The sequence below is a fragment of the Coloeus monedula genome (genome assembly GCF_965178545.1).
Source record: "Coloeus monedula genome assembly, chromosome: 4".
NCBI lineage: Eukaryota > Metazoa > Chordata > Aves > Passeriformes > Corvidae > Coloeus > Coloeus monedula.
The window spans coordinates 26,466,017-26,483,338 of record NC_138784.1 but is presented as its reverse complement, the minus strand read 5'-3'; the positions used below and the strand labels follow the sequence as shown (position 1 = coordinate 26,483,338).

Below are 17,322 nucleotides of genomic sequence, written 5' to 3'. Positions count from 1 at the left end.
AGCAAAGGGATCCTCTGAGGAGCTCCAAGCTGTGCAGGTTGCTACAGGGAGATACACATGCTGTCTGCATCTGCCTGCTAACTTTTTAGCTAAGATGAAGATGATGACATTATTTGTATGTGATGTAACAGTTACTCTGTGTCCCTCCTAAATTAATATTGATAAGGTGTGCATCATCCCCAAAATCCAGGATTTTTCTTCTTAAGAGGCACAGAATTTTATGAGAAAGCAAACAGCCTCCTCTCAGAGCAGTGATGTACAGGAAGAGAGTTCACGAACCCTGCAAATACCTTGGTAACAGCTGGTTAAGTAAGATCTTGAGCACACAAAGCCCCTCCTCTCCTAGCTGTGAAATTTTAGCATGGAGAAAAGGACTGGAGGCAGGAGGATAAAGGTCCGATCCTCTTTATTAGAACCTGGCGTGCAAAGTAGCATCTTACATGTGCTGGGGTCTTTTCTTTTGCTGAGTGTGATATTTCAACAGAAGTGCCTTATTTCTCAGTTTGTTCCTGTCCACTTTGCCAGGCTCAGCCTTACAGTGCCAGTGTGAGTTGCTAGAAATTAGGTATTCCTACACTGGTCTGTGAGCCACAGCAACTGGACACAGCCCAGCAAAACCATACATGGTGTTTGGTCCCATAAAGAAATGCATTTGATTTAACCCAGTAGAAACCAAAAAGGAAGAATTACCTAGCCAGGTGGGATGGTTGAGAATTTCAGCTTAGCTGGAGAAGCCTTGTGATCTAGATCCCAATCTAATCAGGCTCAGAAATCACACAATAGATGGTTTAGTAGAATTCATAATTATGAATTCTTCAGATTTTGAGTCAGTCATAACCATCAGTGGTGAAACCATTCAGGGAAGAACAGTCCCATACTAACCCTGGACTGTTACAGTGTTCTCCACCCACCCAAAGCTGAAGCCAGCAGCAGACTCTGCAGACAGTCAGTGCATTCTGGCTCCTGGGAACAAGAGACATGATCACATCTCTCCTTCCTGGAGTACAGCCTGCCAGCCAGGAGGTCCATGTCCTTTCCTGAAATCTTCCAGTCCATTCTGGAAGACTGGAGTCTCTCAGTCATGCCAGACATTACTGATGTTTGGAACAGCTACTGTCATATATGCCTAGTTTTGCTTCTTATGACAGGCTGGCAAGGGAAAGTGACTGGGAACATGGTAGCTGTCCAGTGCCAGGTGCAGCTGGACCCCCTGGTTTTGTCCCAAGCTCAAACTTGTTATGAAAGCTGGACAAACATCTGACCACGTGTCTGGAGGGACCTAAGGACTTCACAGCAGCTGCTGCAGCAACTGACTGACATTTATGGCTTCAGAAAATGAAGACATTAATTCAGAGAAAATTAATAGAATCATAGAATGGTTTGGGTTGGAAGGTAGCTTAAAGATCCTCTAAATTGTCACTTAGCAGTTTGAATTATTAGCCTGCAATGGACATCTCTAAGTTTTTGTCTAGAGATTTGAGAGTGATGAGATATACATCTCATCTTGCATTTGCCATGTCCACAAAGTCTCCTACCAACACTGTATGTCCCTCTTGATTCAGAATCCCTGAACAATGACCTCCTGCCCACAAGAAGAGCTTGGGTAACATCACTAGCTGGATGCATCAGCACCACCCTGTCTTCAAGCCCCAGGGAATCAGAACCTATACTATGGAATGGAGTCATAGCAGTGGGGAATGTCTGTCTGCCCCTGTGTCCCCAACATGGAGAACAGAGCATTTGAGTTGCTTTAGTGAATGAAGTTGAAATATCTCTGGAAAGCTGCAGGCATGGCCACAGATTGCATCACTTGTGCTGGCTACACTGTTGTCAGATGTGTTTTTATTGTTTTTGTGATCCCGTTTTAGTGGAGGTGCCCGCAGCTCTGCTCCATCCATCACTCAGAAGCCCAGTCAGCCCATAACACCACATTTTCTCCCAGACTCAACCAGCCATTCAACTTCTACTGGCCCTAAGTGGGTGGCACACAAAAGGAGGCACCTAATGTGATGGAAAAGGCCAAACTCCATGAACACCAATTTAACTGGCAGAGACCAGGGCTAACTTCAGTGTATTTTCTGTAGCTCTCTTGCTGCAGCTACCCACACCACCCAGCAGTGCTGGCTGAACCTCTTGGCACATTTGCCTAAGGAGTGTGTTCAGCAGTCCTGAGGGGAGGACTGCGGGTCCTTCAACATTTACCTTGGTCCATACTCTCCCTCCTTTTACATTTTTATTCAAAAGAATTGGGGTTTTTTTAAGCAACCAATTCTTGTACCTTCCTTTCCCCTGGCCCCTTTGCCTTTCTGCAGTGCTCAGGTGCTTCTGCTGGTATCAAAACATGTAAATGTCTCTTCCAAAACCTCTAATTCTACTCCTGTCTCTAATGGGACTTCTCTGGAGAGCTCTGCCATCAGGCCTAAAGGGAATTATAGAGCAACACTGCTGAGGTGTTGCTAGTAGGTCCAACCTTGCTGGCAGTTTGAAACCCCAGAGAATCTTTTCAGACATTCAGACCTCAGATACCACCCTGCTCATTACAAGGAGCTGGGTAAGGGGGTTCTCTGTGCATGTCTCCAAGTTGCCATCATTGTTGCAGCCCCAGGAGTATTCCCTCAACTCCACAGGGCCACTTTCACAGTGCTTCTGGAGCAGTCTTTCCCCTGTTCCCCCTCCTGCCAGTGTCTTGCAGCCACCCTCAGACTCAAAACAAGAGCCAGTGGCACACTTGTGTGCCTCCTTGGTCAGAAACTCCTGCAGATTATTGCTGTGGGTCTTGTCCTTGGTGGTGGCACCTGGCTGCATATCAATTTATGAGGCCACCACTACAGAAGGGAATTTAATTGTTTCTCAGGTGTATCTGAAAGCACAGCTGATGGGGAACACACCAACAGCAGTGATATTTGACCAAAGAAAGGCATTAGTGGTTATTATTACTAATTGCTGTTATCTCAGCTTTCTCCAATAAGGTGAAAGCTTGGGTTGGTAATCTAATGGAATGTGTCCTCTTAGAAAAGAAAAAGTTTTTGTCTGATTTTCTAAGGACGCAAAGCTTATGCAGCAGTATTATCCATCCATCCATCCATCCATCCATCCATCCATCCATCCATCCATCCATCCATCCCTCCATCCCTCCATCCCTCCATCCCCAGAACATGCTACCCACCAAGGGATAAATACATTTAAATATCTTATTCTGTTTGAAAGATCAGCTAGGATGAGGAGAGTCAAATTAATGCCTCCCCAGAGACAAAATCTGCTGTTATGTGTTCTGTATGATCTGGGGCACATACTTTGGCAGTGACACAGTACAGGCAGTAGCCAGCAGTACTGAAAGGACTTGTGGTGACAGACAAGATGACACTCCCCTGAAGTGAATTTGGAAATAAGGACAAAAACATGTAGAAACCTCTAGAAGCTTTGCAAATTCTGCTGTTCTTGAAGCAAGAGTATTTTCCTTTTTTTTCTCCATTTCTTTCAGTCACCCAAGACCATTCACATTGGCAGCGCAGCCATTACTTGGAAATTTCCATACCTCCTCACGTGAGACGTCTTCTGTTGGACGTCCTACAAATCAAGCCTACTCCTCAAAGTCTGTGTGGAGGCTCCAGGCCCACCCGCAGGGTTTGGTTCTTTCACCAAACTCAGCTTGGTAAGTGGTTTCCTCTTTCTTCTTTTATCCAAGCAAACCCTTTGCCAGAGATCAGTCACTGCCTCTTTACAGACATCCATACAATTTCTTGTTCTTGTACTAGTTCCTAGAACAATTGTACACTCCCCTTACAGCTTCCAGACTTAGCTATTTATTTGCGTAGTGCATTAGGCTTGGTAGGGAATTTTTCTCAGCTTGGCAGAGGCCTACAGACTGAGCACCATGGCCATGCTGAAAGGACACATGCACCACATCCCAGAAAGTTGTCTTCTTCTGGGTTGAGATGCTGCTGCTAGTGCCAACAGACATCTATGGAGCTGCAGCAGTACCCAGAACGGCAGCAGCAGGGAAGGCTGTGGCCAGACCACAGGGGTGTCAGCATCCACAGCAGATTACTTTGAAGAAAAGGAGGTGTTGAAGGAAAGGAGGTGAGAGAAGGAGTGATGAAGCCAGCATGGGAGGGTGGACATCTGAGGGCAAAGTGGGACTAGGGCTCTGCATTGGCTAAAGACGCTGCCTGGTGCCTGCAACATGGGCATGCAACCCTTTGGGTACTTTTGATGGTAGCGACATGCGACACAGACACACAGGCTTGATGAGGCCTCACTCCTCAGAGTCCCCTTCCTACCTCTGAAAGGACTTCCCTCCCCAGCAGGGTATGGCATGCACACACGTGCCTGTGTATGTGTACATATGTGCCTGCCTGTGTCCCTGCATGGAGGAGCAGCACCGGGATTTCCCATCCAAGCGGTGAACTTCAGTGGAAGGAAGTGCCTGCACCTCCCGCCCAAGGCAAAAGAACTTCTAAAAACTAACTCCCCAAAATGAATGCCAAAAAGTTAATGAGCTTTGCTTCCCCACCACCCCCGCCAAGACATCTCCCCCTTCTTGGAGAGCTCACATGGCAGCTGGGCTCACCACAGCTCTGCTTCTCTGCACATGGCCTTCCCTTGTGAGGTGCCATTTGCCAGAGAACTAGGTGCTAAGCAGGGAGAAAACGTGAGAAAGGGCCTTGAGATCACCAGAAGTTGTACTGTCCTGGGCAGGAAGGACACCTAGAGCTGCCTTTTTGCATTTCCCTGCTCTGAAAACACTCTGGCAGCCTGGGCAGAGACAGCTTTGGGAGCTCTCGGAACAAGCCTTCTTGCAGGAGGCAGAGTCTAGCCGTGCCAAGAGCAGCAATAAACAAAGGGGTTGAAAGCAGGATGGGGAAATCCAAGGCCAGTGATATTGGGCCATGGGAGACCACTGGGTGGGACAGCAAGATGCACATTGCTGTGGCTGCTTCCCTCTCAAAACCAAGGCTGTCTGTAAGGACCTGGGCTGTCCGTCAGCCATCTCTTCCTACTCACACCCACTAGGAACAACATGGACCCCAGCAAAAGCAGGGATCCTGCAGCATCATAGCCCAAGAGGTCTAAGCTTGATGGAAAGATACAGGAGTCAGCTGAGCCTGGGGAAGGCATGTGGGCTGAAAGAAAACAAATGACCCTTAGAAAAGCTTGGACAGTTTGGCTGCCACTGATCCCCCAAAACCAAGATGTGAATGGTCTTGAACAGGAGAAGCTCCAGACTGCCTAGAGCTTCTTTTGAAACACTGTCAGTGTATTGAATCCCCACCACAGTTCCCAGGGGCAATGCCCAGCTGTGTTGCAGTTATTCTCAAGCCAGCCTGCTGAGGAAAACTGAGGCCATCTCACTCCCATGGAAGCAGGACTTTCCCTCTCTGCCTCAGAGCTTTGCTGGGGTACAGATGGGGGAGCGTGCCTCGGTATTCAATTAACAAAACTGTGCAGCTCTTCGTTCTTCCTGACCATCTGCCTGGAAGGCCCCAGTGCTATTGGAAGCCCACTGCTAAGGCAGACATAGGAAATCCACTGAGAACAAAGGAAATACGCCAAAGAGCACCTCCAGAGCCGAGTGCTTTTCCAGTTCAAAGCAAGACAAATCTACTCTGGCATCTGGGTTTAGAGATTTTCTTCCCAGCCCTGGGTAATGTCATTTTTTAGAGGATTAATCCAGATGGTTATGAATGACCCTGTTTACTGGGTCTCTGCTATGTCTGTGCCTCCTGAGACTCTGGAAAAAATAGTAGTTTTCTGGGGCACCACCATCCATAAGATAACCTGCATAATGAGCATCCCTGAAAGGGGCAATCTTGGGAGCTGCCAGGGACAGGACTGTTGTGATGGGAAATGAGTCAGCTGGAGCTGTCATCTGGTCTGGTCCCTGCTCTTGTCTTTGCTGCACCTGGATCTGTTTTCAGGAAACACCACTCCTGTCCTAGCACCACCAGGACACACTGCTCCTGTCTGGAGGGGGAACCACAGAGAAACAGGAGGTGACAATCGATCTGGGAAGGGAGAGAGGTTACGTGGAACAGACACGTCCTGTCCTATCCTCTCCCATCCTGGGGAGAAGGAGGTGAGGCTGAATGAGACATGGCTCAGCTCCTGACCAGAGCTCGCAGCTTTCCTGGAAGCCCCAAGGGCTATATGTCCACAGAACCTCTGCCCAGAGCCTTCCCATAGCACCCATCTGAGTCTGTTCGGTGCCTTCCTCCACCATGTATCAAACAGCTTTGTGCTTCAGCCAGCGTGCCCACAGCCTTTCCTCCTGCACTTCCCTCTAACTAGGCACTCCCATCCAGGCCTCTTTTACTATTTAGCTCATTGCTTTCTGCCCCATGTTTTTCCCCCCAGCTGCCCTGCTGGTACGTCCTCTGTGCCCTCTACCCCAGCCTGTAACCATCGCACGTCCTCAGGTTACAGCTCCTGCATGTCAGGAACTCTCTGCTGCTCACTGTGCACAGGACACATGACCCTGTTCCTGGTTGCAATGGCAGCAGCAAACACAATGAAGAGGATGACACCATTTGCATCATCTGCTCTCACTGCCCAGAAATGTTTCTCTATAGTGTGGGTAGGCAGACTCAGTCACAGGATTACTTACTTAGGATCCTCATCTGCAGCAAACTCCCTCTGCCAGGCTGCTCTATGATGGCATGAACCATCTTCTGCATGAAGCCTTCCTCCCACCTCTCAGGGGTTTCTACCCTGCTCCTCACAATCTTCCACAGAACCTGGATTTTTTCTGGCTGATCTGGATCTCTCTGCCTTGTCTTTGTATCTGCTAAAGTTCCTAGGAAGATCTGAATACTGAAATGAACACTCCTTTTCTTCCTCTCTAAAATACAAGTTTATTTCAGTGAAGAAACACTGGTTTACAGCTGAGGCTCAAACCTGCAAGGAAAAGAGGTGTTTTTCTCCTGATGCTTTGTCTGTCTCACAGTTTGACAATTTTGGTTTCAATTGTACTGGAAAAGCTACCCTGAACTCCTGCCAGTATGCCCTCAATAGACTTTGGAATGTAAAAGTAATGTCTCTCACATTTTATGTACTCAACTGATGCACCTTCGAAGTGCACACGTCTCCTCATTCCCCCTGCACTACAAGAATGTGTTCAGGTCTTTTCTTTGACCAGAAGGACATGAGTTCTTATGTCTGTATGAAGGCACATCAAGGAGATGTGTGACAAATCTTGTCTCTTCAGGCCTTGCTGGATATGACCTTCTGGTCACTACCAATTTATACTGCAGTAACAGGGCATATCCATGGGACTCCCCTGTCTTCACCACATCTCCAGTTTTGATTTCATCAAAAATATAGATTAATCTGCATCATGACAGATTAGAAAAATAAAGAATTTAATTTATTAATAAAATTAATAATAGTTTATGAATAAATGTTTTCATACTGACCTCTTCCCCCGGTGCAGTTTCCTCACACAGCATCCTTTCCAGGAGGAACGTAAGTGCACAGACACCTCCCATGGCCCAAGCTGTGTGCAACTTGGTGGATAGGGCTAAGGGCACGTTCCCTAGCAGGGTGCACACTGCCAGGCAAAAGAACTGGCCAACCCAGTTGGACGGCGCAGCCTACACAGCAGAAGAATCTCTAGATGAAGATGTTACAAGACCCGATTACTGGAGGTTTCAAAACACAGGTTACCCAAACACCTGAAACTGTGTGTTGATGCAGAGCACATGGATTCTTGGCACTAGGAGGAAAAGAAAAACATCTTAAATACACCTAAAGTTCACAAGAACTGTGTGTTTGATGAAGAACTGCATAAACTGTTAATATGCACTTAGGCAATTTTCCACTCAGCAAGAAGAGCAGCAGATTATACTTAAAGAAGGGAGAAAGCCAAAGTGGTCCAATGCTTGACGTGTTCCCTTTGCTTCCCTCCTCACAGCAGGGAAACCTGAAAGCAAGATAAAAGTCCTTTGCAGGCTATTTGAAAAACACAAACACACTCTGGATCAGGAGAGGGTTTAAAGTGCACACTTTTATTTTCTATTACAAAGGCTAAAAGAAGCAAGTTTGGTTTTTCTTTCTTTATTTAAGAACAAAAGCAAAAATGTTGTTAAAACATCTACATAATTATCCTGATACTAGACCTTATGAAAGATACTAAGTTCTTTTTTAATAGTAAAGCGTGGTATTCTTAAATTATATTAATACAAAGACATATTAAAGGACTCAAAATCATTACTACCCAGCTCAGAACTGCAGCATCCCCTTGCTATCTTTTCCTTTCACTTGCTAAAACCCATCCATTTTTGACATACAGTTTCATACAAGCTAAGTAGGGTGGTTTTTGTTGGCTTTTTTTTTTTTACTTCTCCCTGTAAAGGCCAGGTTTACTCCAATGTCAGTATCACCTAAAATCCCTGCCCCTACCAAAGAATTTGGGAAAAGATTTTCACTAAGTCCTTCAGCATTTAATAAGTTTCTGCTCTGTATGAATGTCTGTGGTTATTTTACAGTATTTGAGATTTTCTTCTAATATTATAAAATTAAAACATCACTTCCTTTGTTAATAACCCTCAAATTTGGTTCTGTGCTGCAGAATTTTCTTCTTCTCTCACACAAATAAAGAAGAGAGAGTTACCACAGGGTCTTGTGAACACAACACTAAAGCAGCCCCTACAGCTTGTGGTTTATCTGCTGTAGAGCTGCGAGCACTAAGCATTTCTGCTGAGAGCACGTAATGTACTGAAGAAAACCCTCTTGGCTTGATAAAGCAAGCCTGGGAAGTCAAGTGTGAAACTTCTTGCCTTTCACAATGTCCCTTTAAATAATATAAGCAAAGCCTTATATTAAAACTTTACTCGCTAGTTAGCAGTATAATACTCTCTCGCTGAGATGGGACTGCAAGGACATCCTCAAGGGTTTCAAAAATGCACACAGGGAAACCTGTTCCATCTCAAAGTTTATACCTATTTATATAAAACCCTCCCCTCTTTTTTTTATTTCCCTTTCCCTATCCCAAATAAAAGGCTTCATACTTAAACTGGAGATGCTGCGTTTCCTGGCCTGAGTCCTTTTCCTTTACCCTCATTTAAAAGATTCCTTCGATACCACACACATATAATATTATATAGAGCGATATATTTAATACCTGTGTATATATGCTTCATGGAAGGGGTCACATATATACACACTAAAACAAGTCTGGTGACGAAGTACTGCAACACCACAGACCAGGTTATCATATCAGGGAAAACAAAGAGACACTTGATGCAACCCCTGTGATCGTGGGCCTCCCCCACCTCACCTCACCTCACCTCACCTCCTCTCACCCTCTCCCCATATCAGCCCCAGCCTGAACCTCTGAAGTCCCACCAAGCAGCTCAGTTCTCATTGCAGAGAGGGGGAGAGGGGACAGTGACCCACTTGGTAACCTAAACAAGTCATTGCATGAGAAATCACAGCTCAGCAAACGCTAGAGTCACACTAGAGATGCAGGTTTGTTTTAAAAGTAAAAAACAGATTTCAGTGTCCCCCAATCCAGATTTCCTTCCTTGGCATCTGCCCAAGAAGAGCAGAACAGGATAACCCAGGAGCTGATGCCTGTCTCCTCCCATCTCTAAAGTTGACCACTTGAGCACAAGGATGACCAGGAAAGGTACCGTAGCTACCACAAAGGACAGAGGAGAAACTACAGCACCTGACCACTCAAAAACTGCCATGTCTGATACTGCTCACAGCAAACCAGAGACTACCATCCGCATTTTAAGGGAGAGGAAAAAAGCTCAGCAGAAAAGTGGTTAAGTTGCCCAGGAAAGAGGCTGAGTCACCATCCCCAGAGGTATTTAAAAATACATGTAGATGTGGCACTTCAGGACATGGTTTAGTCTGGGACTTGGCAGTGCCAGGTTAACGACTGGACTTGATGATCTTCGAGGTCTTTTTCAACTTAATGATTCTAAGTGCAGAGGCACATTCAGTTTACTTAGAGCATACCACGTCTCTGGAAAGATTCCAGACCAGAATGCAGAGCACTCCACTCCATAACTGGACCCTAACTATCCCAGTGGAGCTGAAGCACCTTCCTGTGCTGCCTCACAGCATGTCCACATCTCCCAGTTTCCACATCCCATCCCTCCTGAAGCTGTGAACCCCAAGGATACGGGAGCAGGGAGGAACAGGAGGACACAGAAATGCCAAAGCACCAAGCAGTTAATGGCCAGATTGTATTTACCATGGATACAGCCCTACCCAAGGGCTCTGAGATTGCTGTCCTGGGAAACTCTGTATGAAAAAGACATCCCTGATGAAGGCTGGGAGGGAGATGTGTTTGTGTTTGAGTGGGTGATGCCATCCATGCATGCAAAACTCCAGAGCACAGCTGGACTGCAGAAGAGAGAAGGAGAGGGAAGCTCAGGACAGGGGACACGTTTACTGCTTACAGGGTGAGACCACCAGAAAGGACTAGGCTGGCATTCAGAGCAGTACTGCTTCTCACTGCTGCCACTTAAAAAAGCAAAAATCCTGTCCCGGAGTTCAGCATTACTGGTTATCCCATCACAGCACACATCAGGCAGCACAGGAGCAGGCCATGGCTGAGTCCCACTGTGCCATTCACTCTCCACCACTGTCCCTGCTCTGCGTCACATCCTAGTTGCACTTTGCATCTGCAAGCTCCCTACCCTGGCTCTGAGGAGGAGGGGGCTGGACCTCTGGTACTGGTAAGCGCTTCCAGCTGGATTCCCATTAGCTAAACATTGCCCATGCTGCGCAGTGGTGTCCTTTTAAATGGGTCCCCACCCAGTTTTTCTGGCAGTGCAGGGAAAAATGCAGCTCTAAGTAACCAGAAACACATGCAAAGAGCAAGAAAGGAACACCATTACCTCCCTCCCTCACTCGCTTCAGGACACAAGGCAACACAGAAACACAGGCTCCTTTTAGTGACTGCCTCCCTCCTGACCAATACTACTGTGTGGACTTCAGTGACACATGGTGTGTCACAGATTCCACTACACCTCCTGGATGGGTTCTCTTCTACTTGCACCAGTCACACCAGCCAAAAAACCAAACCCAAACTATCTGCCCTGAATATCTGCCACACACTGGAAAAGACATCTAATGAGAAGTCACCAACTTGCTTTCTGAGTACAGTCAGCTGAAGTCTGAAGTCACCTATAACCCAGTTCCTGCTGCTGCAAGCAATTTCATTACTTTGCTGCTTTTACCTTGCACTCCTTATACCACACGGCTGTTATCCTCCTCTGCACCAGTTGATGCCTGAGGGCAATACTGACAGCTGGAGCATAAGCCTAGATGTTTCAAGCCAGATCTAGTGGTTTTTCTTCTTTGCACCTCAATGCCTATTTCTTCTGGTACCAAACTCCCAGAAGAGCAGGAGGGCTGCAGCAGAGTAAGTGGGGCTTACTCTGCAGCACTGAGAAAAGGAACGTATGAAATTCATGGTCACCTTTTCACCAGATTTCATAAAATCATACAATGGCCTGGGCTGGAAGGGACCTTAAAGACCATCTAGTTCCAATCCCCCTGTCATTTAGAAGGACACCTTCCACTAGACCACGTTGCTCATAGCTCTATCCAACCTGGCCTTGAACACTTCCAGGGATGGGGCATCCACAACTTTTCTGGCCCTCTCTCTCAGCTTTGTCCTTCAGACCTCTGCAGTCTGAATTGAATTGAAAGGAAGAAGAATGACAGAAGGTGGAATTATCTGATTTGCAGCCCAGTACAAGACTGAATTAATTCCTTTGAATGAAGGACAGGCAAAACAAAAAGATGAAGTGGAAGGAGAATTTGGGGGAAAGAAGAGAGAAAAGATGGATCACAAACTCAGTGAGCATGGCGTCGCTGGCCAACGAGAATCAAATTCACGAATTCATTCACCACTAATAAATCATCGTCTCATAATCTTAAAACAAAAGAAAAGAAAAAGTTCTCTTTGCGAGACACAGATCTCGCTCTCCCTGCTACTGCCACTCGGAAAACCCACCCCGTGTTTCTGCAGCTGACAGACTCCCTCCAGCCCTTACTATACGTCATCCCGCAATAGGAAGTTGTATTTCCCGAAGTCATCATCCCTGGGGCAGAGCAGCATGTCTTTGCGGGCTTTGGCCAGTTTCTGTTTCAGCACTTCCCTCCGGTCTAGCCACTCTGTCAGCTCGTCCTGCCCGTGGGCATAGCGACACTCCTCTCCCTCAGGACAGGCCTTGTTCTTCTGGAACCTGCCGGCACAAGGAACGCAGTCAGGAGGGCACCCCCAGTACAGGGGTTTGAGTTCCCTGTCTGGGATACTTGATAAGGACCCACTGAAACATGCTGTGAACTCTCCTTTTTAAGGGCGAGCTGATTCTCCTACAAACCCATGTGCAATTGGGAAGACATCAAGGCTGGGAAAAAACCAGAGCAGCGAAAAGAACAGTGGCTACAAGGGGATTTAGTCAGAGCACAAAAAAATCTGAGCTGGAACTGGACCAGCAGGGATGAGGAAAAGCCAGTGCACAAGAGAGGAAATGCCAGGTAACCAGCATGAAAGACAGAGCCTTCTTGCTAACCAAAATGGCATTTTTAACCATCACAAGCTTTCTGAAGGCACCCTACGGTACTGATTCAGAGGGTGTGAGACATTCAAACCATTTAATAAGGCACCTGGGATTCCCCCAAGCACTGGGCCAAGGGGACTGTTCAGCAGCCTGAGAGCTGAGCATCCTGGCTATGAAGGGCACAGGTGCAGACAGGAACCTCCCCTTTTCTAACAACACATGCTCAGGAATGTGCTTTTACCCCTCAGTATTGTCGCTGAGCACCTCTGGGATCCAACAGCAGCCTCACCGTCACCCAAACCTGTCATCTCATCCCACTCCTCTTCCATTCAGAAGTCTCTGAGAACTCTGTGAGAGGATGAGGAGGGATGACAGAGGCCCTGGACCTGTTACCCTGGCCCTGCAGCAGCAGCACAGGAGGGAGGTGAGACACTAGTACCTCTCGCAGAGCCGGAATTCGCCCATGGGGAAGCGGTAGCTCCAGCAGCTGGAGTCACTGTCTGAAGTGAAGACCTTCTCCTTGTGCTTCTCCGACTGGATGTGCTGCTGCCATTGCTTCTTGCTGTTGCTGTTTTTCCCACAGAGCCAGCAGTGATAACCCATCTAACCGGTGCAGACAGGGAAAAGGGCCAGTCAGTGCAATAACATCCACATCCATTGGCCTTCCCTGTGCTGGCACTGCCTCTCCCCTCTCCTTCCAGAGCATCCTGGAAGCTCCACTCAGTCTATGACTACCCACACTTCTCTGCCATGCCATCTTTAGGGAATTGTGCTGACACTAAAGTGGAACAGAGGAGATGCTCTGTCAGAGTTTATCTATGGCTCAAACAGGCTCAGGGGACAGGGCAGTTCAGTTCATTGACACGGTCCCCCTGCCCCTGCTGATGGCCCCAGTGGGGTCTCACTGCAAGGTCCCCAGGTTAAAAGGCAATGCAGGACTCTTCAGTAGCACAGACCCTTACACCAGTACCACCCCTGGCATAAGGAGACACATCTGCCTCTAGTTTTCCAAGGCTTTTGTGCCAGCTGTTCTCCAAGCTTCTCACTCTTCTGACAGGCCTGCAGTGGTTTTGACAGCTTGCCCAGGAGCAGGCAGGAACCCTGGAGAAAGGCTGAGCCCATGCAAAAGGGAACCTAAGGGAATCCTAATGACCTGAGGATTAACAGAAAAGCCATTGCAGAGCCTTGCTGACCCCAGGTTGATCTCTTCCCTCTTCAGCTGTGGTGCCCTTGCTGTGCTGATCCAAGCTGTCCATTTAACCTACATTAATACAGGCTCTGTTCCACTAGAGCAATGCAGTCCCTGCTAGCCACACCTGGAGCACAGGAGAGAGGCAGGCTGGCAGCACTGAGAAGGAGGAATGAAGGGTAAGAGATCAGCTTATTACCATGATGTCAGCATAGTCAGTGGGCATCTGGATCTGTTTCTCCCCTTCTCGCGAGGTGAGTGGTGTTCCCTCTCCAGGCTTCCCAGGATTGTGTTTCTTTAGCCACATGTCATAGGTCTGCTGCATATCTAGTACTGCACAAAGGCGACACGTGAAGCCACTCAAGACACCCTCCCACCCTGTGCACAAGCTATGAAAAAAGGACAAATGCTGGGGCTGCCCTTCCCTCCCCTTGCCTGTGCAGCACAGACTGAAGGCCTGTGCCCCATGTCACCTCCTCAGATGAGACCCCTGGGAAAAGGAGCCAAATTCACACCACACTACCTGGCATGGGGGATGTCTTCTATCAGTCAAGGGGCAACTGTGACAGCAGCCACACAAACTTTTCAGAAAGGTGGCAAAGTGCCGCAAGATCTCCTTGGAATTCACCCCACAAGATGATTCTCCATCAGGCCTGATTCTGCTTGACCTCAGAAGACATCTCACCCAGCCAGGAAGCTAAGGCAGGGGCTGGTTTCAGATCCATCTCTTCCTTCTAAGCCGAAGCTTCACCCTCAGCACTAGAGAGGGAGGAGAGCCTTTAAGCAAGCTGGCCACAGGAAGCACTGCAGAGGGGAGGAAGACCTAATGACAGCTTGCTCTAAGTTCAAAACCTGCCCAGAGAACTGCAGTCAAAGTCTCTTGTGCCTTTTGATTTAAAAGCCACTCAGCATACTTCTGGGAAGGGAAATTTGAGGTGGAAGCTTCAACTACACATCTGCCTTTGCAAGATGAGCACCTGAGAGAGGCTATGGAAACACAAATGTTTGCAGACATCGATATGATGCTCTAAGTGTGATGCATTAGCGATTTACTCCTTGCTAAATGGGTAACTGAGGAACTCGAGGCAATTGGGGATAATGAATGCAAAGTCCCCCAAACTGAAACAATGCTGTCATTTGAAGATTCACCTTTGAGCAAACACACCCAGACTGGTCTGATGTGCTTTAAAGGCCCCAGCAATGAAATTATTTGAACTGCAACAACTAACAGTTTGGCTAAACAGAGAAGGACCCTCCATAGAATCATACAGACCAAAAAAAATCAGGGCAGGCCTGAAATCCTTCAGGCTTTCCAGCAGCTACGACAGAGGCAGGTGAGCACCTGGACAACTGGCCCTTTTTTCCCAGCTTCCTTTTAATCTGAATAAACAAGGATTTCTGCCACAGAGCTGGCTGTCCAGGACATGGGCAACCCCTCAACTATCCCCTAAAAGATAGGCCTGCAGAATTAAATACAGACAAGTTCCTCCACTAAGGCACCACCCAACGATGTTCTCATTCAGGATCTCAACTCCACCCCTTTGAATACAATGCCATGAGCAGGGAGTGCCACAGCCCAGGAGCAAGGGATATGAGCAGAAATAGGTAAGATAGTCAAGGCAGATAGAAGACAGTCATGAAAGATACAGGAGCAGCTACAGGCCAGGACTGGTGCTTTGGCAGAGCTCCATATGGAGCCAAGCCTGGGACATTACAGGCAACTGGAGGAACAGCACGGGGTGAATTCAAAAGTGATGCAGAAAGAGAGGGCAGCAGTGAAGCAATGTAAGACATAAAACCAACGTGCATTAGTCCCACAGCAAGGGACTCAAGAGATACATGCACAATTAAGAAAAGAGCAGCTGTAGGCAGACCTGACCCATAATCCCACCTAAACTCATTGTAGCAGCCTTGTCCAGCTCCATCTCTGTTGTCAAGAATATGTCTTAACAGACCCTCTATCCACTGCCCAAATGTCGTCTTCTCTCTCCCCAAACTTTTTGGCCCACATTTTCCCCACTCACTTTTATTTTCCTTCATGAAGGTCCACATGTCTCTCTCCTCAGGGCTGTGGGCAAAGGAGCAGTTGCCCACATACTGGCATTTCCTGCCATTCTGTGCATGGATACACAACTGTTAAAAGACAGAGAGAAAAATTTAGCATCTGCACAATCAGTCCTTGCTAGAGGGGAAAGTGGGTTCAATAACTAGCCGGGGCATTAAATTGCACAGGAGAGGTTGCAAACAGGATATTTTATATATCATTGATTCATGCTTCTTTTCCCCAGTCTCCTGATGACATAAACACACAGGCAGCTCAGCACCTGTTGCCATTTCCATAGGTGACTGGGTGCAGGTACAGGGCAACAGCAGGGAGCAACCTGGACTGACCAAATAGTGTCTCCTGCTGATCAAGCTGCTGGTCCCCAAAGGTGACTCTCTCCAGCCATGTCTGAGTGGGTGAAGAGTGGCCTTACAGGTTGCTTAGACCACACTAGTGCACACACAGCTACCAAGAGTATCATTGCCAGAGAAAATGAGCTTTCCAAACATCATATTTACTGATCATCTCTTCTCCCCCTGTCTTGGCACAAAAGCAGGACCTACCATAGGGTAGGGGGAAGGAGCTTTCTCCTTTCAGGGAAAAAGTAAAGGAGAGGGAGGAACTATCACCACATTTGGGGCTGGGGTTGGGGGCTGGATATCTGTAATTTTCCTCACAGCATGTGGCTTTTTAGCTGAGTTCTTAGTTTTGCTTTCAAAACCCTTTGTGAGCAAGTTTCACAATCTATAGCAGCACAGTCACAGCAAAGGCAGGGGTACACTTCTCCTGAGCATCTCGCCTCTCACCCACATTGAGAAACCCTGACCTAAGGGGAGTCTTAAATTTCATTCCCAAACCCTGTGCCAGCCAGAGATGCATTAACAGTTCTTGTTATGCATTAGCAGCAACACTGGAAACTTGTATTTGTGTGTAGAGTGGTTTGAATGGGTGCTGCTCCTTTTTCTGCTCCATCTTTTTGATGGATGTGTTTTGCTGCCATCAGTCTGTCCTTACCTCCCACCTCAGCCATCATGTGCTTGCCTCCCTGACAGGTCTTCAAGGGAGCAGCCCTCAAAGCACTGCACCATGGTGGAAGGGAAAGGGATGGGGCACCTGGCCATGTTGGGCATGGGGCTTACATCATATTGCTGTGGGAAGTTGCGGATGGAAGGCAGTGGCCGGACTGACACCCACTTCTTCTTAGCTTTGGACATCACCAGCAGGACACGGCGTTCCTTCGTCCAACTGAAGAACAGAGAATAAATCAAGAGAGGAATAAGAAAGAGCAGAACAAGGGTTCTTTACCTCAGAAACCCTTAAATATTGAGAGATGAGCAGATCCTCCTGTCCAGCTTGTCCCTGCACTATCTGTCTGTTCCTAGACACGCACATCTGTGATGGAGAAGACACAAGATGGCTGTTTTAGGAGGACTTCTCCCTGTACATATTACCTATTTCCTGGGGTACCTTTTTTCATAAAACCACAAAAATCTCCCCCAAATCTCACATGGCATCACCACAAATTATTAAACAGCTGCATTCCACCCTTTGACACAGCCAATTCT

At 47.5% G+C, this 17,322-nt stretch overlaps 1 protein-coding gene across 5 annotated transcripts in view; it reads right to left on the bottom strand.

The window, feature by feature from the left end:
* Positions 1-7,989: 7,989 nt before the first annotated feature.
* Positions 7,990-17,322, bottom strand: part of ZC3H7B (zinc finger CCCH-type containing 7B) — a 47,376-nt gene continuing 38,043 nt past the window's right edge. For all 5 annotated transcript variants that reach the window (XM_082280180.1, XM_082280183.1, XM_082280182.1 and 2 more), the window contains exons 19-23: positions 16,897-17,002; positions 15,738-15,846; positions 13,913-14,046; positions 12,964-13,127; positions 7,990-12,206 (exon numbers count right to left, since the gene is read on the bottom strand). In XM_082280180.1, coding sequence (XP_082136306.1) covers positions 12,014-12,206; positions 12,964-13,127; positions 13,913-14,046; positions 15,738-15,846; positions 16,897-17,002 — 706 coding nt within the window. In that variant the 3' untranslated portion in view covers positions 7,990-12,013. The remainder of the gene's footprint in view (positions 12,207-12,963; positions 13,128-13,912; positions 14,047-15,737; positions 15,847-16,896; positions 17,003-17,322) is intronic.